General features: G+C 39.9%; 1 protein-coding gene across 1 annotated transcript in view; it reads right to left on the reverse strand.

The window, feature by feature from the left end:
• Nucleotides 1-1,031: 1,031 nt before the first annotated feature.
• Nucleotides 1,032-26,721, reverse strand: part of lama4 (laminin, alpha 4) — a 41,404-nt gene continuing 15,714 nt past the window's right edge. Inside the window, 32 exon segments of the mRNA XM_042503348.1 lie at nucleotides 1,032-1,623; nucleotides 1,714-1,833; nucleotides 3,237-3,330; nucleotides 3,437-3,564; nucleotides 4,086-4,245; nucleotides 5,028-5,183; nucleotides 5,291-5,480; nucleotides 5,611-5,804; nucleotides 6,743-6,884; nucleotides 7,192-7,356; nucleotides 8,387-8,520; nucleotides 8,666-8,803; nucleotides 9,080-9,209; nucleotides 11,072-11,214; nucleotides 11,310-11,441; nucleotides 12,006-12,023; nucleotides 12,025-12,178; nucleotides 13,288-13,421; nucleotides 13,532-13,555; nucleotides 13,557-13,695; nucleotides 14,960-15,105; nucleotides 15,917-16,081; nucleotides 16,630-16,769; nucleotides 17,362-17,547; nucleotides 18,180-18,296; nucleotides 18,395-18,488; nucleotides 18,575-18,716; nucleotides 19,960-20,108; nucleotides 20,699-20,815; nucleotides 24,723-24,916; nucleotides 25,663-25,827; nucleotides 26,571-26,682. Coding sequence (XP_042359282.1) covers nucleotides 1,478-1,623; nucleotides 1,714-1,833; nucleotides 3,237-3,330; nucleotides 3,437-3,564; nucleotides 4,086-4,245; nucleotides 5,028-5,183; nucleotides 5,291-5,480; nucleotides 5,611-5,804; nucleotides 6,743-6,884; nucleotides 7,192-7,356; nucleotides 8,387-8,520; nucleotides 8,666-8,803; nucleotides 9,080-9,209; nucleotides 11,072-11,214; nucleotides 11,310-11,441; nucleotides 12,006-12,023; nucleotides 12,025-12,178; nucleotides 13,288-13,421; nucleotides 13,532-13,555; nucleotides 13,557-13,695; nucleotides 14,960-15,105; nucleotides 15,917-16,081; nucleotides 16,630-16,769; nucleotides 17,362-17,547; nucleotides 18,180-18,296; nucleotides 18,395-18,488; nucleotides 18,575-18,716; nucleotides 19,960-20,108; nucleotides 20,699-20,815; nucleotides 24,723-24,916; nucleotides 25,663-25,827; nucleotides 26,571-26,682 — 4,368 coding nt within the window. The 3' untranslated portion in view covers nucleotides 1,032-1,477.

Genomic DNA, 26,721 nt, shown 5'->3' on the forward strand with positions numbered 1-26,721 from the left:
GAAACGACGTGATTTGCTACGTAGGACGTAAGCTGTCGCACCAGGACCTACTTTTTTGGATTGATACTTATCATAGTTCTAAGTGTCCACTTTTTTTTTTACTTAAACTTATTTTGCAAGACGGCAAAAAAGAAAAGTAAAATACAAAGTGATAAAGCGTAATAAACAACCATAGAAACATGCAACGCAAAGTGTTATTAACAAAGCTCGACACAAACTGAAAATAGTGCAATAATAATAACAATAATAACAAAATTAATAATAGCAATTGATACATTGAAATTAAATTACAGCTTTTTTTAATTGTGTGAGGTAGATGGTGTTCTCTCTGACTGCTTCCCTTTTGAAGGGATTCAGGTGCTAGTTATGTCATGTATTTAACTCCTCAAATGCACATAAGATTTGTAATTGGTTTACTTGTTAAAAGAAGTCCCCTGAAAGACACATTTTGTAAAATATGCCAATTTAAATGTATATGAGAAGAGACGCCACTTAACTTTGGCTGTACAATGATAAATAGCCCACTTATGGCATAGCAAACAAGGAAAACTATTAATTTAATTAGTATTGATTGAAGAAATGCTTTGTATACAGTCAAAATATCAGATTTCACATGTCTCAGCTTCTCAGTTGTTTTTCCTCATGATTTGCTATATGGTTGGAAAATTCACTAAATAAGCAGTAGAGGGCAGTATTTGCATATTTACTGCAACTGGTATTTGATATCAAGACACAAAAATAGAGAAAAAAATAATAGAATATATGTAGCTTTTACAATAGGAAAGTGTGAAGAAGTAATTTCCTTGTAAAGTGCTATAAACTGGCAGAGCCCATCCTGTTTTAATTATATAGCATTCTATGTTAGTCATGGATGATAGCTGATAGACTTTAGATGTCTATCAGTCTTTTTTTCTAATGTAGCAGCTCTGTTTAGGTGTCACTGTCTCTGTGTCACTGTAACAAAAATCCAAACAACATTCCAAATCGACATCAAAATCACAGATAAACAAGAGAAAAAAGCCAAACTCACATGATTGTAAAATATGTTTTATTTATCAGAAATTAAACCGTACAAAAAGGAAAGTTTTTGAACATGAGCTCGTACAAATTGTGCCATTGTAATTATAAGAGGGGCTGGTGAAATACAAAACACATTAACATTAAGTGTCTCATTCACATTATGCACTGTAAAAAAAAAATTAATCTGAACTGTAAATGTAGTCATTTTCTCTTGTAAATTTTTAAGTTTCTTTTCGGTGATTTCTACAATTTGGGAAATTTGGTCGTAATCTTGGCATGAGACGTTTTCGGTCAAAACAATAAACAAGAAATGACGCATTACAGTAAAACAAAGAAATGAGGACGAACATCTGACAGAGTGAATGAACGGTGACAATACTTCTCCTTGTGGTTATGTCGAACAGAGAGAGAGATTTTAATTTGGTCAGTGCTGAATTGGGGATAGTGATGGTTAGTGTTATGCTGCCGGACACGTTCCGACGCTGACCGCTCCGCTGACCAGGACGGCTTTGCTGAAGCTCACTTTGCTGTTACTGATGGTCAGGTTCCTCATACAGCCCACGTAGGGCTCCCTGGTGGCGATACTCTCTGGGAGGAAGAGATCTGAGAAGGAAGAGGAGTGCATCACATGATTAAAAACGTGCTATGTTAGAATAAGAGAAAAAAAAATCAGAATTGTGTTTCCCGGCTCACCTGGAGCACCACCGATGAACACCGGCTTCTTGGTACCTGTGGGGCTCGGGTTCAGAGGTCCCACCACATGGTTTACCTCAGAGTCCACATCCAGCTGAACAACATTGGCATCCCGGATTACTGAAATAAAGCAAGATAGAATGCCTTAGTTTAGCCAAAAACTCTACTTTATACCATAATACTCCAAATATAAGTCTGGTACCAATAAGACGCAGGGTCCCTTTTATTAACCCATTGTGGTTACACATTTTGACAAATACAGTCCTGTCTCAATTAAGGCTCCCTTACTATGCAGTTCATTCTTTAAGTTCTTTGGATGTACAAAACCGGGTTTTTAGCTAACTGCTGGAGATAATGCCAGTTAACTGCTTAGATAACACATACAAATATACATACAATTTAAATTCATTAAATAAAGTATAAATGTTAAAACTTTTGTCAGTATGGACATGCTACACACACTGCTAGCGTGGTTAAATTCTCTACAATCTAATCATTCAGTTGATTTTACTGAAACTATGAGCACCAAAGAAAAAGTAATACTGGCAGAGTGAACGAAAGAGGCAAAAAGGGGTTTAAAGAAACTATTTGATTGTATTTCTATCTTTTCTTAGCAACAGTTTTATGTGAAAGGAATTAAAAGCCCATCCCATATAGACACCTGTCCCAAATATAAGCCTGTTGAGTTCAGGAGTTTAAGAAAATAATGGTCCGGGCTAGTAACTGAACTAATACTATAAAAGCCCTGTGGCTTACTGTTGTGATTCTTAATCAGGGAGCTTTAATATCATAATTATGACACATTTAGTGTGATTATTGTGTATATGAAGGTCTATTTAACTAGTATTGAGTTTTTTAGGTGCTAAAATATGTTTTGCTGCAGCTCCGTCCACAGCAGGACATCATTTAGTTTCTGTGCTGGTGTTGTGGGACTGTACTTTCTTTACCAGAGGAGGGGGGTGGCTGCGGGATGACCTTTTTTTTATTTAAAATAAGTATAAATTACTACTTTCATACCATAATTAAAAATTTTTTTTAAAAAAAACAAGCCTCTGTTCAGTGCTCACAGTTTTTAAATGCCTTTCCCGTTTTGCAGCACCCCTTCCCCCCTCATAAATAACAAACAGTCCCTATCTCTAACCACAGATGGAGGCTGGCTCGGTAATGAGGAGCATGGTCCAGCTAAAGTTCGACTGAGGTGTTAACATGGCAGGATAGCTTGATTTCCAACTGCATTTTTTGGGTGTGTTAGTCCAATTTTGAGAAATTCAATTTCGTCCGATCTCAATCAAACTTACATCTTTACATGTGTTTTAAAAGTACAGTTTTAGTTGCACTAACACAAGAATTCAACTTTTTCTAACATCATGTAAATGTTTTGAATGTGATCTGTTCAGATTCAGATATTGACCATATTTAAAAACTTTTCTTAACAAAGACATCAGTAAACCAATCAGTGTTCCTCTGATCCCTTTTTGTTTTTCTTTAATGTATTTAAGGGGTGTTATTCAGGAAATCCTCACCAGTGATTTTGTGCCAGTTGCCGGCACACAGACCCTGTCTCGGTGACACCTTTGTGAAGAACTCATGAGTCCCATCGTTCACAACAACCACCACCTGGAAACACACACCAACACTGTATCCATACTTTTGAACAGAAGATCCATGTTTGAGTCACATGATTTTACCTAAATATGTAAAGGTGATTTAACCAAAGACTTACCGCCCCTTGGTGAATGTACATAGTGAAAAAGCCCTCTGCTGTGCGCACATGCAATAGCACCCCGGATGCCACACGGGGGCGCACCTCCATCACCAGCTCAAACCTCAGCCCGAGGTTAAATGTCTCATCTGAGGAAAAGAAGCACAGAAAGCAAGATGAAGTGAGTTCTGGGCACCTTATCCACCGCGGGCCTCACGTTTTTTTTTTTTGCTGCGTTAACCAGCCATGTTTCTCTGTGGTGCGTGCACGTGTGAAATAACTCTACTCGTTCGACAGCTGCAGCTCAGTTCGCATGTTCTTTGGGGCCTTCACCTCCCCCTCCCCAGTCCTCTGCTCTCCGTCCTCAGCAGAGACACAGTTTCACCACAGTTGCACAGAGGGTATCATGTTCCCTCGTGCAGCCAAACTCCATGCACATGGGATGGTGAAAGACCAGGGGGGGTGCTTGGGAGTTTTCCAAAAGGAAATCTAATGAGCCATGTAATCTAACAGATGTTCACTGTGCAAACACTTGCCGATCCTGCCAGATGTACTTGGTGTTAAATTTGGGAAAAAAAGACTGCAAAAAAATCAACACTGTGCAAACCTATGTATCCAAAATGTTTAATTCCTTCCGTCTTGAAATAAAAAAATAAAAAAAAACTACTACCCAACACGATGTATCCTCCTGCCTCTGCGAAGTATGTCCCTGCCTCGGAGAGTCCCTCGAAGCATGGAGTGACCCCAAAAGTCTCCGCCACATTGGACAGCCACTGTCCATCCAGCTGAAGGTTCTTCAAACAGCCGGTAAAGCTGTATGCAGAGTTCCTCTAAAGGGACACACATGGAGACGCAAATCAGAAGGTTTACTTATCATTATTATTAAAAAATAACAGGGAGCTCCATACTTAAGTGGTTTAAATTTTTGGAAGAAAACACTGAAGAAATTAGGGACTGCTCCTTATATATGAGAGGGAAAGGGGTGGCACAGGGACGCCACTTTAAATATTTTTTTAAGGACTGGGGAGAGAATGATGTTTTTAGATTTGGCTCAGGGGAGGGACTTTCAACTTTAAATGCTTGTGTTTTGTATAAATTTCAAATATCCTCCGAACCCCAAAAACTACAAGTAGGTTTGATTTCATTGAAAAATTACACCATTTATTAAAACTGTGAAGCAAACTGTGAAATATGGTTTGTCGGTTGGTATCTATCTATCTATCTATCTATAGATATAGATATCTCCAACACTTGACAACTCACACCAAAACAATCTATATTGATAAATAGCACTTGCAGTAGAGAGAAAAACCGGTATATTTGACTTTGGGTTGAACTGTTCCTTTAAATGTTAAGAGGACTTCCTGCTGAGTTCTAAGGGGGACAGGGTCAGCATGTGGTTTCCTGCTGTCTGTGGGAACTAGTGGCGCAGTCCGCTGGTATGACCATATATGTTCCAGAGGACACTAAAAGGTCATAAAATACAGAGCTTTGTGAGAGTTTACTCGGCTATTCAGAGCTACATACCTTGATAGAAAATTCACGTGTTTCATATGACCCACATTGAGTATGTTTTTATTGTTAAGTCTTTCATATAAACTTTAACTCATACCTGAATATTCTTTTGGGCTCTCCCTGGAGGCACACCTCCAACATAAAGGGGACTGCTGACATGCCAGGAGACGTTGCTTCCCTGAGCTCTGTCTTCCAGCACTGTGAGCCCATCAATTATTAAGCGCCCCATGCTCCCATCACGGATAAAAATAACCTTTAGCAGGAGAAGAGAGGAGGTTGTCACTGTGGAAATTGTTGACACATAACCAAACACGCATCCACCCATGCGTACATACGGTATTGACAGATGGAAAGACTTACATTGTGCCATGCACCATCATTGTATTTCTCCTCGCTCCTGATTTTGACTTTTTGGTCTGCTACGTTGAAGGTGTACACGAGCTTCCCGTGGGCAAGGAAGAGAGCCATGAAGTTGTCCTCTTGGACGTCAGATACATAAAAGATGAGGCCAAAGGATGAGTGCGTCTTTAGGGACAAGGACAAGTGGGACCTGGGAGGTGGTAGATGCATTAAGTCAAGCGTGCAAACACAAAGAAACCCTTGAAAGTGCATGTGCAGAGCGAGTGTTTGAGCAAAAATGACCTTGAGGTTACTTGTTAAGAGTTCTCCGCTTGACGTACCTCTCAGAGAAGGAGTCTGGGAGGTCCGTGTAATGATGCCTGCTGTTGGCGACGCCGCCGTAGTGGAAGGCTTGGCGAGTCGCTCTGGGACTTGAGGAGAGATAGCAGGGCTCGATGTTCGGCTCTGATGGCTCTTGCTCTTCACTCCTCAGTTCCATCAGGCCCAAAGGGAGGTTGGACTTCTCCCTACTAACCTATGAGAGTGTTTATTGAATGTCAGGAAATTATTGCAACCACATGTAGAAGGACAGATCATCAGACTAGAATTACGGCCCTGCAGAGGTACGCCTCTGTGAAGATCTGTGCAATCAGCATAGTTTCAAGGTGTGCACCCAAGATTAGTGTCACCAGTTCAACATCTGTACAATTTTTCCCCCTCTGTTACTGAGTTATGAAGTTGAAAAATGGCCAAAAAAGGTGTTTTTGTAAAACAATATAATGTCAATATGACCTTTGACCTTTTGGATATAAAATGTCATCACTTCATCTTTGTAGCATTTGAGGCATTTGTGTGAAATTTTGTCATAAATAGCTCACAAACTCTTGAGTTATGGCCAAAAACATGGTTCGTGAGGTCAGTTCATCATTAAGTCCAACTGGATGTTTGTGCCACATATAAAGATATTCAGTCAAAGCATTCCTGAAATATCATGTTCACAAGAATAACACAGATGTTAGGTCACTTTGGCCTTGACCTTTGACCACCAAAATCTAATCCGTTCATTCTGGAGTCCAAGTGGATGTGTGTGCCAAATTTGAAGGAATCATCTAATTAGATATCGCATTCACAAGAATGAGATGGATGTAAGGTCATGGAGACCTTGACCTTTGACCACCAAATTCTAATGTTGAATCCAAATGGAAGTTTGAGCCAAATCTGAAGGAATTCCTTCAAGCCGTTCTTTAGACATCGTGCTCATGAGGGCGGATGAAAGGTCAGAGTGACCTTGACCTTTGACCTGTGACCACCAAAATCTAATCTATTGAGTCCAAGTGAATGTTTGTGACAAATATGAAAAAATTGAGAACGTTCACAAGAATCAGGCAGACAGGTGGACAGATGGACAACCCAAAAACATAATGCCTGAGGCATTAAAGACAGCATTCCAGCTCCTTTTTTGTTTTGTCCTACCTTCTGTTTGGCTCTAGAAGTGTGCTCCCTGCTCCTTGACAGCAGAGCAGCAGGGGGACGCTGGACTGGACAGTCTTGCAGGGAGGTCTGGACCTTCTCGGTGTATCGCTGGAAGTCCTCAGGCTCAATGTCCCGGTCTTGTCTACAGAAATACATGCAGAAAGAGTGACAGGAGGAGGTAGGGCTGAAGAGACCCTCTAAAAACACCAGCCTGTCTCCATAGCAACAAACTTCATATCCTTAACTACTCAGCTCTCAGCTGTCGTTGTGAGTCTCTTCCTCGGATAGAGGGAGACAGAGTAACTACGCAGCATCTAGAGCCAAATCTTTGATTACAAAGCTGTCTGTGGCAGTTTGGAGAGATACAAAGGGAGGAATTTGGCCTCTTATAGCCAGTTGGACAAATCAGTCTTACTCTCGGCTGTAGTGAAGGTTCAGTGGTGATTTACCTGTTGATGTAGGCGTAGCTGATGCAGCCTGTGAAGTTCTTGAAGCTGCTGCTCGAAGACCCTCCGTAGTAGAAAGTCTTTATATCAGGACCCGATGAGGATCGTGTGGCAGATGCCGGACGTTTCTTCTCCTGCTTGTCTTTGTCGTCTACCACCAGTGAATACCTGAAGTGAATAGTTCAACCAGTCAGTCATTAAATTGTGATGCTTGGTGTTCTCTTTTGTTACCAGTGCACCTTCTTTTCAAACTTCATACTTACTGTAAGTCTGAGGCATCGAGAATTAATGAGCTGAAACATTGAATGTTATCACTTGATTGAATGGGTATCAGCCTCATGTAAGATATGGGCAGTAGGCTGCTACACCTACTAGTAGGTTCAGAATGCCGTTATTAACCCATTTAATGACTATGTTAATTATTAGGCGCCGATGCCTAGTAGCTGCAGTAATTATGACAGGAGCAATTAAGGAAGTCAGATGACATAACGTTAGTATAAAGAGTGAGAAAGTCTATGTTGGGAGAAGGTTAGTGTGATGGATGGGTCAAATAAACATAAGGCTTTCACCCAGGAGACCAAGGTTCATGGTCTGTGTGAAACCAGAAGTCAGTGCTGATTTATTTTAGATGAAATATGTTAAGTTTGTGCTACTGCATTACAGGACAAACATTTTGGTTATTTAAACCCCAACCATTATCTTTTTTTAACCTAATTACATAGTTTTGGCACCTTTAATGAAAACTGCTCCAGATGACACCTGATAAAAAACATTTTAAGGGTTAACAGCTGTGTGAACCAACTAAAAGATGTAGCAGGCCCTTTCTAACCCATATTGATAACCACTGACAATGCCCATTCAATCCAGTGATAAGATTCTAAATGGGTGGATGAAAGCAACTCATAGTCTGCATTCATTTTCAACAATAAATATGCCAGAAAGACCAAATTAAAAACTTGCTATAATCAAATAAAACTCTTCACATAGAGGCTCATATGGTTTAAGCAATTAAGTAATCCTGAGAAAAATCTTACAGAGATGGAGAACTACGTTTCCATGTGTCTAAATTTAAGTCCAACATCATACAATTGAGAGGAAACAGGATGCAGAGATGGTTAAACTTAAAAAAAAAAGACATAATGGTGGACAATAGAACAGCTGTTGGCTGGACACAACAACTGTGAAACTGAATACTCACTTCTGGTTGTTTACGGAGGCCACTAAGAAGTGTGTCCTTCCGTCATTGTATTGTTTCTTGTGTGATTTAACCCTTGTGCCTCTGTTGTTGAGCACAACGGCTCCGTTGTCCAGTGAGATGCTGAACTCATCAGACTGAAGGGGGACAAAATAAAGTAACGGCACATTTACGAATTATTACAAAAATACCCCAGGTAAATTCTTGATGTCTTTTTATGACAAAATGAAACTAAAATGTGATTTTTTGCCCATGTGTATGAAAACAAAGATCAGTGTGTACCCCTTCACTGTGGTAGAACAGGAGTCCGCTGGGCTGCAGCGTTCTGAAGTTGAGTCCACCCTCAAAGTTGTTGAAGGGTGAAATCTTTGCTGTCGATCCCAGGTAGCTCTCTCCAGTGAAATAGGCTTTACGGGACATCTGTCACAAAGAAAACACATCTCACTTTCATCGCCTCATACCTTTCATTCTCTGTTCAGTGCACAGTTCAGTGATCCCCGATGGGAATACTGATTGAGCAAAGTGAAACATGAAACACCTGATTATTTTTTCTCAATTGTAACTGAGGGCTTGTGTGCAGATGTGTGTTTCAGTCATTTTGAGACTGTCCTTCATCCATATTTGGCATTGATTCTGGTGAGACATATGCGGTGCATTATCAGTGACAGTGTGTGAAGTGGTAGAGGTAGCACTTACAAAAGACTCCTCTGGGCAGCCGCTGCTGATGCCAATGGTGCCGGGCTCCTCCAGCAGATTGAAGTCTTTTTTCTGGAACTGGAAACCTTTCACGCAGCCTTTCAGGCCTACGACAGCAGACAGCTCAGGCCTGTGGTGATACACCATCTTATAGTGAAATTCTACACCGGACTAGACAGTGGATTATACATATTTAGACTCCAGGTCACCTGTTTGCCCCAGATTTTGGTATAGCTACCACAAGGACGTCTTTGACAAACATGAAATGTCATGAGTTGAAACTCTACAGTGAAATCCAATGTTTATTTTTAAATATCACAGAAGAATCACAGACTTTTTGGCCACTTGAAGGCAGAAGTTTAACAATTTTCGGTTCCCTCGTCTTTAAGTCAATGGATTTTTTGAAATGCCTGAAAAAAGGTCTGGGGTAAACACATGCTAAAGAGATTTTCACATTTTGTTCTACAACATAAAATATGTCTTTAAATAGTATTTACTCCCATGGTGTTTATGAATAGGGACTGTTCTTTACTTATGAGGGGGAAAGGGGTGCTGCAAAACAAGTCAGGCAAGGGAAATATAACTTACAAAGGTAGTATTTTATAATTAGTTTAATTAAATAAAGTCACATCCCAGCCACCCCCCTCCTCTGATGAATAAACAGCAGTCCCACAACACTGGCACAGAAGCTAAGCAATGTCCTGCTGTGGCTGCAGCAAATCATACTTTTTTTTTTTTTGGATTGTGTTTTTGGGCGTTTTATTTGCCTTTAATCGACAGGACAGTGTAAGCGTAAAAGGTGTAGAGAGAGAGGGGGAGACATGCAGCAAAGGGCCGAGGCCGGAGTCGAAACTGCGGCCGCTGCAGCGAGGACACAGCCTCTGCACATGGGGCGCCGCTCTATCCACTGAGCCACCAGGCGGCCCGTGCAAATCATACTTTGACCAACCCCCCACCCCCCCAAAAAAATCAGTATAATTTGTACACAGTATTTGAGTATTTTCTCCTTCCACAACAGCTGATGGAGGCAGCGGTAGACCAGCAACTCTGCCATTCCGTGGAGTAAAATCACGTAAAATGATGCCTGCCTGTAAGGACTGTCTTACAGCAAGGTAAAGCGATGAAAATATTCTAAATATAGCATAGACTACACTGATATTGTTTTTTTTAAGTGGCTTAAAACCATCAATGAAAGCGGAGTTTGCTCAGCGCTGTTTGATTATATGTACATGACACAGTAGTTTTCACCCTGAAGTTATTGTAAATAAAATGTTGTGATTGTGATTCAGTCTATATCATAGACTGTATAGATAATATAGGTGTATTGCAACTAGCTGAGAGGGAGCATATCTCCACCTGCCTTGGTGGAGTCAGACATACTTCCATTAATATATAGATTTCCCCCCCGCTGCTTGTATACTGGGACAAAGACAGTATTTTAGACAAATGGCCTGATCGAGCTATAAAGGCAGCTCCACTAAACTGCATGAACATACTGTGTTCAGTGAAAAAGCTCTGCTAAACTAGACACAGTTACTGAGTAGCTGGTGAAAGAGAGAAGCATTTAGCAGTTATAAAGCAGATATCTCTCCTGAAATTTGGTTGAGACCAATAAAAGTTAAAGGGAGAGTAAATATTGGACTTGTATCTGTCAGGTGGCCAGAAATATAAATGCCTAATGTTGCTCTGCGCCTGCTGGATGTGTAAATAACATCTGTTGGCAAATACGTTCGCTATAATAATTTTATAAGGTGATATACTGTATGTCAATACTGCATTTACGGCTTGTTCCCCTGCACAGAAGTCGGGGAAAAATCCGTTCACGCAGCATTTATAGCAACTGTGTCATCCAGCAAAGGCAGAATTTTATCGCTTTCAGCTGCCTCTTGGGGCTTCCAAAAGGTGTTCAGTTCAGCTTTGAGTGTTTTGGTCTACACATGCGGTTGCTGGAAAACAGAGCTCTGTGGTGTTGAGTGTTCGGCTTTCACTCACCTGGATTTAAGAACGCTTGTCGGAGCCCCACCTATGTAAATATCTGAGAAAGGCAGCGTGGTTTTTGGATTCTCCATCGATTTTACGTGGCTTTTGTCCACTAGTAGGATAACTTTCTTTGACTGATGGTAAATCACCGACACCTGTGCACACAGCCCAACATTTCAGTCACAGCAACACATCACTCTTTTACAAGGTCAAATTAAAATTGTAAATTGAATGTGAAGAGAAAATCTACCTCGTGGTATCGTGCGTCATTTATTTGCAGCTTTGGTAAGTTATTCTCCAAAAGTTGTGGCCCCGTGCTGAAGCCAAAGTCGTACATAAGGCGCAGGAAGCCGTTCTTTAACTCTAACAGGAAGTATTTATCCTGAAAAGAAGAAGTTCAAATACATTAGGTTGTGATTTGCTTGTGATAAAAGTTAGACTTGTGTTTTTATTTCAATATTAAAAAATGTCTTAAGGTCTTTTGTGGTGAGGTTAAAGATACAAGCACATCTAACCCTTTAAAAGCTGAGCATATTGAAAACAAAAGACCAAGTTTTTTTAAATGACAAAAAATATCTAGTATGTATTTGTTTTCTATTTTTTATTATGTTTTATGTTTTGTTCTTTTGTTTTCAACATGCTCAGCTTTTAAATGGTTAGATGTGCTTGTATCTTTAACCTCACCACAAAAGACCTTAAGACATTTTTTAATATTGAAATAAAAACACAAGTCTAACTTTTATCACAAGCAAATCACAACCTAATGTATTTGATATTTTTGTCATGGTGGTAATGCCCTTTTTTCACTTCCTTTTTTTTTTAAAGAAATCAAACCAGTTTACTCAGGTGTCAAAGGGTCAAATAGCTCATGAGAGGTATCTGAGCGCAGTACAGGAAAACTGATGTCGATCCAGGTTCCAAAGGGTTAAACAGTCTTCAGACTTACCCCATTGACCATGAGGAAAAAGGACGCCATCGTTTGCGACGGTTCGTACTGAGATATCAAATCTTGTGACGACACCAAATTTGCCCCTCCTCTCAATGTTATTGATGAGTGCGAAGCCCGTTCCATCAAACAGGTAGCTCGCAATACGACTCTGGGAAAATGCCAACTTGTACCTGAGAGCAGAAGACAGAATGTTAGTTTTTAATCCGTCTATATGATAAATTCAGAATGTGTCAACATCTTGTCTGGGTACATCCTGTAAATTTTAATTCAAGTCAATTTTATTTATAAAGCCATTATCACAAAACACAGTTTGCCTCAGAGGGCTTTACAGCATACGACATCCCTCTGCCCTTAGACCCTCACATCATCTAAGGAAAAACTCCCCCCAAAAAAAAACCTGTAACGGAGGGAAAACAATGGTAGAAACCTCAGGGAGAGCGACTGAGGAGATCCTCAGGATGAACAGACGTGCAATATATGTTGTAAATAACAATTAAACATATCAAATAGCTGGATTACTAAATGGGAAAAGTGGACAATATATGGGGGCTGAAAACCACTGAATGCCTGTTGGTTTTCTTAATTAGTAGAGTATTAAATAAGAAACAAAATCTGGGGTAAAAGCTTAATTATTTTCTATGAACAAAGCTCCCTGTGCACAGCCATCATGATCGTCAGGTGTTGGTTGGTAGAAGAAGCATTTAAAGTGAAAAACAAAATCACCCCCCCCCCCCTAACACACACACACACACACACACACCACACACACACACACACAGAAGAACCTAAACTGTGACTTTATTGTTGATTTCTGTTTTTTTATTTAATTATTTTAGTTTATATTGTGTGCTCAATTTAGGCTTCATTCCTTAATCTGTGCATAGAAATGCTCTTTATACACACGAAATAAGGGGTAATGCAAAATTATCGTCAGATTCATGACGAAATTCGTGAATTTTTGTTCCTGCTTATGTTGCTGAATCAGAATCATTCTACATTATCAAGGTGTCCAAACAAATGTGTGTGCGTTTTAAAAACATTTACATGGTTTTTTGAGTGATGCCTATTGCGCATACACCTGAATAAAGTGCATTTGTTCACATCACCACAAACTAACTCTGTAGTCTGCTATGTGCACCACTGTAATGTGGATGTGAACGTGTATACTGCACAGTGAGTGATGGACGGGGAAGAGGGGGGTCAAGTGGGGCCCAACAGCAAAATTCTGCCCCAGGACCCTAGAAAAGGCTTAATCTAGCCATGCAAATGTGCACTGTACCTGGGGCACGGTGTTGATGTAGTGACATCCATTTTGTGGGTCTCTTTGAAATTGTACAGACTGATCACTTCGTTGTTCAGCGAACTCAACTCGATGCAGCCCACAAACGGAGCGAGACTCAGAGGAGGTGGAAGCTGGTTAAATTAAAAAAAAACAACAATAAAAAAACGTCATTATTAAAGGAAAATAAAAGATTAATAAGGACTTATTTGTAATAAGGAAAGTTTGTAAAGGGCATTATTACTTTGACATCTGGTGGGACGCCACCATACAAAGAAGACTATATCCTTGGGGTCGATGTCAAACAGCGAGTCAGTGCCCGGAGCTTCGCCTTTCTGGATGAACTTCTGCTCGTCTGTGGAGCCCTGGCTGGGGATGGTCAGGAAGACTTTTCCATGTCGGCCCAACCTGCAAGCAAACAACGCAAAGCACAGTCAGGTTAACGCAATCTGGCTCACACTCGGGAGCAACTTTAAGTATAATCTCATTTCATATCCTGATTTCAACTAATTGCAAAAACATGCTGAAATTCCAAAGTCTGTTTGAGAAAATGTGTTAATGTGACAAGTTCTATTAAATAATTTGTATGTGTGTGTGTGTGTGTGTGTGTGCGAATGAATCTGTACTAGTTATTCTTTCATGAGGCCCACAGTTAACACCTAACCCAGCTGCCAAAATGAAGTAGGGAAGACGCTGGACTTCTGTGTTGGACTGAGGTTAAATTTTGACCAGAATGAAAATCAGGTTCACAATATTTTAAAAGTCTATATTGCTTTTAATGTGTGAATAATGTTGTGTGTGTATACTAATGTGTAATATGTGTGTATTTTAGTGTATTTTTTAGTGTTATCTTTATATGATCTGAAATGTCTGTAAGTAACCATGAAAAGTTTTTCTATGAATAATTTGTATTATTAATTACTATATATATTTTTCACACAGTGTGGACATTAACATTACACTGTTTGGCAGATGGTGGGTTATTCTGCGACAAGATGACGTTGGTATGAGATATTTGGAAGACATTGGCTTTGAGTAACGTAACAACACAACTTAACCTTTGAAACCTAAGCAAATTGGCATAATTTCTCTCAAAAACATACAACTTAAAATGAATGGCCCAAAAATGAGCAAGAAACTAATAAAAAGTTTAAAGAAAAATACCTAAAAATATAAATTAAAAAACATTTAAAAAAAAAAAAAGAAAAAAGAAACAAAACAAAAGAATGACCCTAAGAAAGTGCTAAAAAATATATATTTTTTTGTTCTGTAACACAATTTTTAAATATATATTTAAATGAATTAAATATAGTTTTCTGGACATTTTTAAATATTTTTTTGATAATATCTTCTAATTCCTCCTGGCTAATACTCAGATCATTTCCCCTGTCAGCTTTTTTTCCCCTGCAGTTTGCTGGACATCATTTCTCATTATGTCTTTTTCCTGCGTTTTGCAAATTTCTCAGGTTTCAGGTTTAAATACTAATAAAAAGCACAAGAAAAACTGATGCTGATCCAGGTGTTAAAGTGTTAAACCCAACAAATTATCAACAGCATCTGTTGTCATTAATCATTGAATTTTGGTCAACCAACGTGATGTCCAAATTTCAACCCAACCTCAACGTCGACAGATGTCGGTGGCCAGCTGGGAAGGTTCGTTAATGAATATTACCTCTCTACTTTGATGTAGTTGAAGACTGCAGGCCATTGGCTGACAGGCTTGGAACCCAACGGGATCTCGACATCCTCACCCCCGAGGTTGTACACGTATACCAGGTTGTCATTTTTGATAGCCAGCCCCATGTAGTCTTTCCTACCCTGTGAGAAAACACAGCAGAAAAACCTCATGGTGAGTTTATACCCTGTTCATTTTTCCATCATGGCTTCTTTTTTTCTTTTTTTTTTGTGTGATTGTACACCAGTTCACCACTGCAGTATGAGTTTCCAACAGGGACATGATCATATTTTATGTTATGTAACCTTGAATTATAGTGGTTTATAAAAACACAAACATCCATCATCTGAGACTGTCTATAGCGCTCATGCGGAGGCTATTATTAACACTGAAAAGCTGCGGACAAAAAGCACTGCATGGATTACAGTGGCGGTGAAATCACCAAGGTGAAGCGTGGCTAAAGAGAACAGAGAGGCCTCACACTGGGTAGCTGCGCTGGGCTTACAGTTTTTATGCAAATGAGCTCCGACTTTGAAGGCGCACACACACGCGTTATTGTCACGGGCGTCTCTTGGAGACCTTTTGAAAGGGGCAACTGTGCACTTTCAAAGCTCGTCATTCCTGCCTCCACGATCACAACAAACTATTCATGTCTGCGGGCTGCTCCCTGCCTTTTATCTCTGCCCTGGGCCTCTGGGTGCAAGTTTGTGAAGTTTCAGCAGCAGATTTGGGCCACATACCTATCCCAAAAACCTATTTGACACATACAACAGGGAGGACCAGGCCAGGTTTCACACTTTTTTTTTTTTGTTGAGTTGTCAGCTTAATGTTCATGCCTAATTATTCCCTAAATGTGCTTTTATTTGTTATGAATTAGCATTCCTCCTAGTGAACATTGGTTTTATAGTGGCTGAATACCCCTAATCACAAAGCAACCAGTTTTGTTTTCCTCACATTTTTGTCTCCCAGGTATAAGATGAAACGGTCCTCGATGGGGTCCTTGTCAGGGTCCACTCTCATGAACAAGCTGATGGACGTCACCGTCTTCAGGTCCTCCAGGTTGCTGTGAGGATGAACCTCCACTGAGGACTGACCGTTGAACTTCATGGACACTTGGACCTGAGGAAGAAGACAAACCAAAATGACTTAGAGCTTACAGTGAGATCTATATGGTAAGCTGTGTTTTTACCATAAATTTTAACACAAAAGTATTAAAAATCTTCAATAACCACAGAAAGAAAACATTCCCTGGTAGCCATTAGTATTTGAATATTTGGTCATGGCCCAGAATTTTAATAAGGGTTATTGTTGTTTAATGAATCATGCAAAATTTTATCGGGCTCTACGATCCATGCAGTGGTAATCAGCATGCCAGAAGCTCAAAGAAAACTAGAATTATCGCCTTGTGTTTGAACGTTTGTGCCAAAATTTAAAAGAAATTCCCTCAAGGCCTTCTTGAGATATCGTGTTCACAAGCATGAGACAGATGCAAGGTCACAGTGACCTTTGACCACCAGATCTAACCAGTTTTATCATTGAGTCCGAGTGGATGTTTGTGCCAAATCTGAAAAAATTCCCTAATGCTGTTCTTGAGATATAACATTCATGAGAATGAGACAGATGAGCTCACTGTGACCTTGAGTATGTTCCAAAAATGATGAACTTACTTTCTTGGCCACGCTCCTGGCCTGGGCTATTAGCTCTCTGATCCTCAGGATGTTGTTGGTCGCATTGTTGACAGGTTTCTTCTCCTCAACCACCTTCAGCTTGTCCAGCAGCTCGGGAACGAGTACATTCAGGTTCTCCACTGTAGAGTACATTAAACAAGAAGAAACCAGGGAAAGTGAACAAAACCATGAAATTATTAACATGGTTAATACATATTTTAGGGCATGAACTGGCTGTTAATTGTTTGGTGGCAACCTCCTGTTGTGGTTGTAATAACTATGATGGGAGCAAAGGAGGACATCAGGTGACGTGGTATAAAGAAAAAAGTCAATGCCAGGGGGAAGGTTGACGGGTGGTTGATGGGTCAAACAAACAAAGAACTTTCACTCAGGAGAGCTGGGTAAGTGTCCCGTCTGAAACCAAAAGTCCGGGTTGACTTATTTTAACTTTAGCCGATTGTTTTAACTGACGTTCAATGGTATGTTTCCTAAACCTAACAACATAGTTTTTGTGCCTAAACCTAATGAATACAAAGGGAAACCTTATGAAACCGCAACCGTTTCACAAAGGTTAGTACACTGCCATTAAAAGCACTGATATGTCCTTTGATCCCCACAGAAGGTATGGCAAGCCCCTCCTAATCCATATATAGCCATGGAGCTACAAACCGCAGATATTGGCCATTTAATGAGCTGATAACACTGCTGTGAACAATCCTGCAGTTTTGCTACCTGCTTCCCCAGCAGACACGACAGCCTCTTCATAGGCATCTGTGGAGTATTCGTTGTTTCTCATGTTTTTAGACCACTCCTCCACTTTGGTGCTGATGGGGGTGATGGTCTGAAGGACCTCTGCTGAGCGGTTGAGAGTCCCCTCAGCCACCTCCAGAGTAAACTCCAGGCGCTGCGGTGTTCTGTCTGTAATGGATGCAGATGGTGACATAGAGCAAAATGTTATATGTCAAGATCTTGAGTAGATGGTGAAAGGGGGACAGGCGTAGGAATAATGGCCTGCTGTCAATAAAACCAAACACTTCAAATGGTCAGTTCATCTAAATGACTGAAATCTGGTTTTCTCATTTCTTTATGTTTTTATTTAGTTATTTATGTATTTACAGAAGGGCAGTACAAAAAAACACCAAAAAACCTACAGGGTTGGCAATGCATACATGGAAGTAGACGGAGACAGAAATTTAAACAAGATTAGACAAGACAGAAGAAAACCATATATATAAACAAATAAAAAAACAACATCAAAATTACCAAAAAGAAAACCACCCAAAAAAGATCAGGCATGATGGTATTCTTACAGATGTTTATATACAAACCAGTTATTTTTTATTTTTATATGCTGTGGGTGCTTATTGAGGTCATTCATGTGTTTAGGTGCATGTGTGTCTGCAGCTGCATATAATAATAGTAAATATTATAATAATACTACAAAACTATAAGTGTAACTATAAGTAAAGAAGTAAATATAAAACTAAAGTACAGGAGTAAACAAAAAGACAGGAGTTTAATTACCTCAAAATAACCAAGCACTGTCTTACCTGCATGAATTCCATTGATATCCTCTACTAGATCTGAAAGTTTTTTGGTGTTTTTATCCATCGTCTCTTTGGTCTCCTCGATGTATTTCAGCTTGTCGATCACCTCCGTTTCCACCTCTGTTACAGGGAGACACAGTAAACATCAAATGGACATTGGATAGTGGACACATTAAAAATGAAAAAAACTGATATCTTTTTTTGTGACAGCCTCGTACCAATTTGCTCTGAATGTAGTGAAACAGACTCCTTGAAAACGTTGTTGCTCTGCGTCACCAGGTACCCAAGCTGCATGTTGATCCCAGCGATGGCCTAAAACGAACAACACGTAAAGTTCCAGAGTGTGCTGACAGGTATTACGGTGGATGTGTGCTGCATATTTTTGTGATATAACATACATCCTCAGCTCTTGTGGATAAGTTGAAGGTGGTGAGCGAGGTGATGTTGGCGTCGTCGACGTATTTCACGATGTTATTGTAGACGTTGGCTGCACTAATGGCTTTCTGCACGAAGCCGTTGGCGTCACTCTCTCTCAGATCCCTGGTGGAGACGGGATGATAGATGTTACAGTCTACGGTAATTTCAGCGTTTCTATAATAGCATCAAACATCTCCAGTGCCCGTTGAAATCAGATTAAATCAAAGCTCTGCTAATCAATATTTTTATATTAACAATGGATCAAATGACAGAGTGGTGATTCGACCACTTTCATCAGCTTTGTTTCCTGTCAGCATGCAGCACTGACTGCACACTACATGCACCAAATGAGACATAATGTTAGCGACTAGCTGGTGGAGCATTTAGATCTGAATAGCCACATATTTTTTTCTGGAGGTGGTGGAGACCAAAGCTAGTCTCCACAGGGTCATATGGTAGAAAAACAAACATTAATGTGGAAATCCATGCTGCAAGATGAATAAAGCATGGGATCAGATTGGTAAAAAAGCTCTGACAGACGAATTTTGACACTCCTAAATTGGTGATGGAAATACAAATCAATGCAACAAATCAATGCAGCAAATACATGCGGTTTGACTTAGCATGGACAGTAGTGCCAAAGTAAAAGCCCTCCTAGTACACTGCATGCTGGTTTACTGTCTCACTGGGACACAGAACAGCCAATGTTAATGTTTTTAGAAACACCTGTGCCTTCCTATTGTGTCAAAATGCATTGGGTGACACAGTCCCTCATTACACATTGTCATTTGTTTTGAATGAATCCCATATTACATATATAAACACTTACTAGCACATGAAATGTGTATTAATCCGCAGTTGAAAATAGTTCTAAACAAATGCACTACTGTATATAAACCACTCATACAGATTTTTCCAAAAAAGTTCTGCCCATTAGATATAGAATTTTACAGAGCCTTTTTGAAAAAGAAATCGTCTACAGTCATCTACATTATGTTGGTGAAGATTCTCAGTCATCCAGTTTATGGTAATCCTAATTGCTTGTATTTTAGAAAATAGAGTTTCTTGAAGAAATTTCACCTGTCATCCAAAAGACTTTTTCAGCTCAGTTCAGAACTGCACCACTGTCGACTCAGTTCTGAACTGAGATGAAGAAGCCTTTCGTATGAGAAGTGAAATGTCTTCAAGATGCTAGTTGTATTCAACATAGCACTTAGAGACAGACAATACATTTTAAAATGTTTAGATTTTTTAGTGCCAAATACAGCATTGAAAACTGAAAAAAGATTGACTGTCGCATTGTTGATTTTGCTTTTTTTCATGAGTCTGATCATTAATATAAGTTTAAATCAGCAGGGTGTCTCACTCTTCCAGTTGGTTGGCCTGTCTGTCCAGCTCGTCGGCGTGTTCATCGGCCCTCTGCACCAGATCTCTGTCAGCCAATGCGAGCCGCTCCGTCTTCTCCATCAGCTTTTGGCTGGCGCCATCGATCGACGCATGGTACTCAGTCACGTTCTGAACAGATGGACACATACAGACACATAGACATTTCACTAACAATTTGCAAGACATTCCACTGCTTTGCATTCATCTCCCACTCTCAGAATCCCTAATAATCTCTGCAGCTGTCTTTTTCCTTACATTCTTAGAAATTCTGTTTTTACCTTGTGATTAAGTTAAGTCAAGCCAAGTTATGATTACCCACACACAGATACGCACATGACCAAGCTAACATTGTTATCTCAGGATGACTGTAATTCCCCTCAGAGTAACTCGATAGAGAGCTACTCGACCATGAGGGGAGAGCTGTTTGAGAACACAGTTCGTACAATCTCTGGCAATCTACAAATTGCTTCCAAATCAGATTTCAGAGTTTTAGAAAATGACCCAGGCTGCATCTCAGGAATCCATTTTGCGAATAAATTCAATGCATGCCCTGAGATGCTGCAGCCCCACATCAAAATCTATTAGATTATAATACATACTCCCTCAATCAGTGAGCCATGAAGAAAACTTGATCATTGGGCGGACGAACAAGAGATATTCCATTCTCACCCCTGATCCCTGCTTATGATACCACCATAACTCCAGTCATGGGGCCTCACCTGCACCATAGCATCCACCTCAGCCATGGTGCTCTCTGCTTCAGAGATGGAGTCTCTGGCTACTTCCAGTGTGTCGTTGACGGCAGCGTGGTCCTCTGTCAGCCTCTGCTGCTTCGCCTGGGGGCACAGGGAAATAAACATGATCAAATTTAGCCACATTTCAAGCTTCACAACGAGGACAGTTGAGATAGATGTTAAATGAGAATCTCCGTGTTGCAATAACATGTAAAGCATCTGTGAATGAACATTTTATCATTAAGTCAAATATACTTTTCGACTTTCTTGCCGAAAGTCAGACAAGAAGATATATAAATTTGTACAGTAGCTTTTTAAATAACTTTGGAAAGGCCTCTCTCATATAGAAGAGCAATTTGTGCCGGACTTGGTGTATAGTGAAGGATAGATTCTTCAAATACAGCATATTATGCTAAAAATCCTCAGTAAAAGCTATCAAAATGTTTAAAGCCAGACATGTATATGTTTCATAATAGGGGAGGAATCATCAAGAATGGCAAACAAAATTACATTTTTCCCTAATAATAGCATGTAGCTACATGTAACAGTAAACTTGAAGCCAGGAAATGACTGTAACGGAGTACAGCATCATTTACTACTGTGAAAAATCACAAATAGGCCTATAAGCCCCTATATGAAAATTTTCCCATCTCACATGTTCCAGCAGAATTATGATAAAAAATTCAGGGAGAATGTAACAAGACTGGTGACTAAAATGTATCTTTGCCGTGACTTTAGCATGTAGCTACATGTAGCAGTGAACTTGCACCGAGGGAGTACAGTAAGTACAGCGGCAATTTCTACCCTGAAAATCACCATTAAAAGCTTCTAAAACCCAAATCTTCACAACCCAATGTGCTCCAACAGGAATATGATCCCAAATCGGGGAAAGATTAACAACATCAGCAAACAAGGTTACAATTTTCCCTGACATTAGCATGCAGCCACATGTAGCAGTTTACTCGCAGCTGGGGAATGACTGTAACAGAGTAAAGCGGCACTTTCTACTGTGAAAGTCACCGACAAACGCTTCTACACCTAATTCTCCTTAGCTGAACATGTTTCGGCAGGAATATGATGCAAAATTCAGAGAGAAATTAACAGAATCAGCAACCAAGAAACACTTACAGTAGCATGCTTGGACCATGTACTTTATAAAGTAAGCTGCCATGAGTTGACGTTAGCTTGTCTGGGAAGTGGAAAAAAACTGTTGGAAATAATCTGTCTTTGCTTATAGTAATTACTTTTCCAGACATTCTAGCATCTGACATTGCAACAGTATATATATAGCAGAAAATATGGAAAAGCACAATGGGGACCTATTGTGATTTTTAGAAAAATAACATTAACCTCTTTTCAGGCTGAGTTGTCAATCTTTATAGTGCATTCATAATATACATACTGTTTAATAAGTAGATTCTTCTTATACGAGGTACAGTATGTGGTTGTTGGCCCAACGCGCCTTCAATTTGCCTGCATGACTGAATATGGCACAATGATGAGATCATTTGATTGGCCGTGGTCACCCAGCAGTGTGCACACTGTGTCTGCAGCTGGTGTCGGCCGGTCTGTGCTGAGGCGAGGAAGAGCCCCAGATTAGAGAGGCTCCATGTTTGGTTAGTGCGCCATTCATTGCATTGATTTACAGCAGAGACCCTGATCATGGAGATCCCCACTCCTGATAACACACGCGCTACCAAAAATACACAATCACAGACACACACACACACACACACACACACACACACACACACACACACACACACACACACACACACACACACAGAGAGAGAACTCAGCAGCAGCTGTTCTGCTGGACAGCAGACCCATAATGTCAACCAGGGCATGACGGCAAGGGCTGGATCATAACTTCCTGGATCCAAATTCCAACCACATTTGATTTTACACAGTTGTAAATCCAGAGATCCAAGGAAACAACTTTAAAATACAATAAAAACTCAAGGACTGGAGGTCCATACTAGTGATTTAGCATGTTTTAACCCACCAAAAATCATGCGCATTGATGTTACGGCACACAATTTTCCATGGCGAATGTTTGGATATATGTCCTCTCCTGCTAGGCAGCATGTGGTTTCTACATCTCTCGCTACAGTACGAACACACACAGGATTGAAACTTGCCTTAGATACTGCAGGTAATCCATCACGTTCTTATGTTCATGAGTTAAGTAATATGCCAAAAAAGGATTAAATTCTATCCATATTACTATAAAATCATATTTCGACAGTACTTTCACAATATATAGGATATCTATCTTTTTATTTTTCCAAAATAAAACCAGACATAATAATAACTATGTTGGGTTACCTTCATTAAAGGCCATTTTATGTCTCTTTATGTTGATTTTCTTTCTTGATGATGATAGTTAGCAGTGATATATAGGGAAATTACAAGTTATTGTACACAAAATACACAAATTTGCACCGTCCTGGTTTCCTCTGCAAAAATCTGATGGGATTTTTCCGCTGGATTTTGGATCATTATAGAAAATAAGCTCTGTGGCAAACAAATGTTTATGATACTTGTACATTTTTGTCCAGCAAGATCATCTTTACACAAATGGACACCACTTTTATGACTATTTAGAAGTAAATGCTAATGTAAGGTTAGTTAAAAGTAATGTTAGGCTATAAAAAATAACATTACAGTCATCCCTACAACATTGATAGTGTAAAGCCAGGTACAGCTTGTGATTTTGTAGTCTCATTTGGCCACTTGTTAGCAACCTCCTTTTTTAAGACACTGAAAAGCTTCAAAGTTCACACTGGGTATTTACTGACATATTTTCTGTTGCTGACCAAAACATGAAAGTCTCTTCAGTTTGTGTGGACCACAGACCTCATTTCAGGACATCTAACCAAAAACCCATTGACTCTGAGATGAAGGAACTGAAGGTGCTATAATGCAAATTCATTTTCAGGTTTTTAGGACTCATTCCTCTTTTTGCTCTGTTTTGGTTCCAACCGAAGACATCCCTGTCAATATGACAACATTTAAGGTATTTACACCATTAACTGATGCAGAAAAGGCAAAAAATGTCCTTTATATCCTTTGTGTCCCTTTTTATACCCAAATGAAACCCACAGCTTTGTCTGTAGTTCTCCATTCCCACTAAAGGACTGCACTGGGAAGAATATTTGCTTGTGATCAACAGTAAGATTTTTCATATCACCAGAGATAAACTCCACTGATGTCCATAATTTCACTTAAATATATTAAAACTTCAGCTTAGGTTAAATGTAACCCCGGCCTTTAGGGTAGTGCATCTGTTGCCAGGGAGACTTCAAGACAAATACTAATAGAATATTTATCTCTGGCTACATTAAGGGAGATATATGGTAAATCCTCCCCCCAGAGGTGGGATATATGCTCTTTATCATACACACCACTATGTATGCACTGTATCTATCATATAGCCTACACTGGGTAATGCTTGCTGAGCAGTCCTAAATGCTTTTCAGTGTTTGGTTTTCTCTCTGGGATCAGATGAATCTCTTCTGTGCAGTAATGATTCTGCGTGTTGGCTGGGGGCTTTATCATGGGAAAATAAAGTCATATTTTTTTGTGTGTGTAGGCTTTGGATATTATCATGGGAAAAGAAATGTTGTATTGCAGCATTGCTGCTCCCCCTGTGTGGGCCTCCTCCTAATGTAACAGTGCAAAGCTCCCACAGATGGTTTTGTGTTTCTGTTCTCGGCGCTTAAATACCACCAGTAATAGACTTCTCGGACATGCCTGGCAAACAACAACCACATCTCTCTCTCACAGACTTCTGCATGCACACAGTGCATGCTGAGGATAGGTTCTTCTTGTGTCTTCTAGAGCCAGGTGCCTCAGAGCAATTTAGCAAACTCAACATTGTTTGGTAACATAGTGAGAGGAGATAAAGCAGACATCACTACAGTACACTTCCTACCAGCAGGGAGGATGGAGGGGGTGGGGGTGGGGGGGTCATACAGCAGGAGTCTGGGGGGTCACTGGAAATCACCTCATTCCTATGGAATTTCTGGACGTTGGCCTTGTTCCTGTTCTCTGTCTCCTGGACGGCGCTGGCCGCTTTCTGCAGAAAGCTCTGTGCATCCGACAGTTTGGTGGAGAAGCGGGACAAGATCTCCCTGACAGGTGGGAGGCGGCCGTCTGTGATCATCAACTTCTTCTCCAACTGTCGGATACGCCTTAGCACTGGGGACACAGTCACAGTCATTACTTTATCATTAATGTCACATCTGAATGAAACATGACTTGCTACTGTCGACACTAAGGCCAACGCAATTGACAGCAATGGACTTGCTATATTTCATACACAAAGTATTAAATGAAAAATCAAAAACAATTTTGGCTCAGTCACCCTCATGATCCAGATGTTATCGGGCCATGAAATGGCTGTTGTCTGAGGTCAAAAACGAAATTGGCTATTACCAATTTGTTAAGTTTCAATTTGACTTTCCTTAGATTTAGGTGCATAAAGGATGTGGTTAGGTGCAGAAAAATATGTTTTGTTTTGTTTTCACTTCCTTCTACCCTTAATGTGGACTTTCTTGCACATGGGAAAAAGTTCCAGGAAAGCCTTTTCTTGCAGAAAGTTTCATATAATGGCCTGATAGTGGCCTTCTCAACCCAACAGTAGGTGTGACAGGCCCCCTTATATCGATGACTTTTAATACCACTGATAACGGCCATTTAATGGACTGATAACAGCTAAAATCAGCTGTTGTTTCTGAGGTCAGATGCTACCGCTGATGTAAATGTCAGCTAATATCTGCAAAAAGTCCCTCCTTAGCTTCCTGTTTTTATTTTCATATGCTTAACCAAATAGCACTCTATTAGCCGTTTCATGGGACCTTTAATATATTTGTTGAGAATGATGAGCACAATAGTATCCTGATATTGGGATATTGTGTTGTGTGAACTGCTGTGTGTCTCCTCACAGTCATGGGCTTCAGTGGACTCGTCAGTGGCGATGGGCTCTCGTGGGGACAGATCCAGCGTCCTCATCCAGGTCACCATCCCCTGGGCCACCCTAGTGTTTCGCCTGGCCACCTCTGGATCCACCTCCTGTTGAACACTGTACAGCTCCCAGTCATGGATCATCTCTGTGCACAAACATTAACACACACAGACAAGTTAGGAATCTACATATATAAATTACTCGTATTTCAAGTGTAGACTTCGAGGTCAAATAGTAAGATACTATATATTTAATGAGTTTGAAAATGACTGTGTGCGGGCTGTAAGTCTCAAAGCTAGTCAGCGACATTTATTCTTTCCAGTATGACAACTTCACTGTATTATTATTTTTTTTTAAACTGAGACAAGAAAATCACACTTTAAGAGTGTTTTTGATACATGTAAAGTGAGAACAAATGTAAAATATGGATGAATTTCAGTTTGGGGAGTCAAAATATGAAACTCAGTGATGAGCTGAAATTCTGTTGCTCTCTTTTGACTTTTAAAAACACCTTAAAATGATTACAAATCCTAATGTAAAATAATTATATTGTAAAATAATTCGGGATGATTATATTGTGAAATAAAAGAGGATTATTGTTTATGGTATTTTTTTAAAATTAATTCATTTATTTTGTTTCTTTGGTTTCTTTGTTATTCAGGGTTATCTTTTGGTTGATTTAAGATAGGCACAAACAAGCGCTGGCTTCGGCCTATTCCTTTTTTAGTTACTGATTGAAAAAAAATGTGTGAAATAATTTGTTTCTCATGATGCATGTCACTGAAATAAAATTATTCCTTCATTCATTACACTTGATGATTGCAGGGAATGCATAAGACACTGATGGTCTAAGAAAGTCAGCTGGACTTGACCGGTGCAGTATGGTACCTTCAATGCGTGTGTTGAGATCAGTGAGGTTTGTGCTGAGCTGCTCGGCCACGGTGAGGGTCTCCAGCGTGTCATTATCTAGCTTGTCCCCCAGAGTCTTTATGACGCTCTCCTGGAAAAAAAACACCACAAAAACTAATCAATGACACAT

The sequence above is a fragment of the Plectropomus leopardus genome, chromosome 16 (genome assembly GCF_008729295.1).
Source record: "Plectropomus leopardus isolate mb chromosome 16, YSFRI_Pleo_2.0, whole genome shotgun sequence".
NCBI classification, from domain to species: Eukaryota; Metazoa; Chordata; class Actinopteri; order Perciformes; family Serranidae; genus Plectropomus; species Plectropomus leopardus.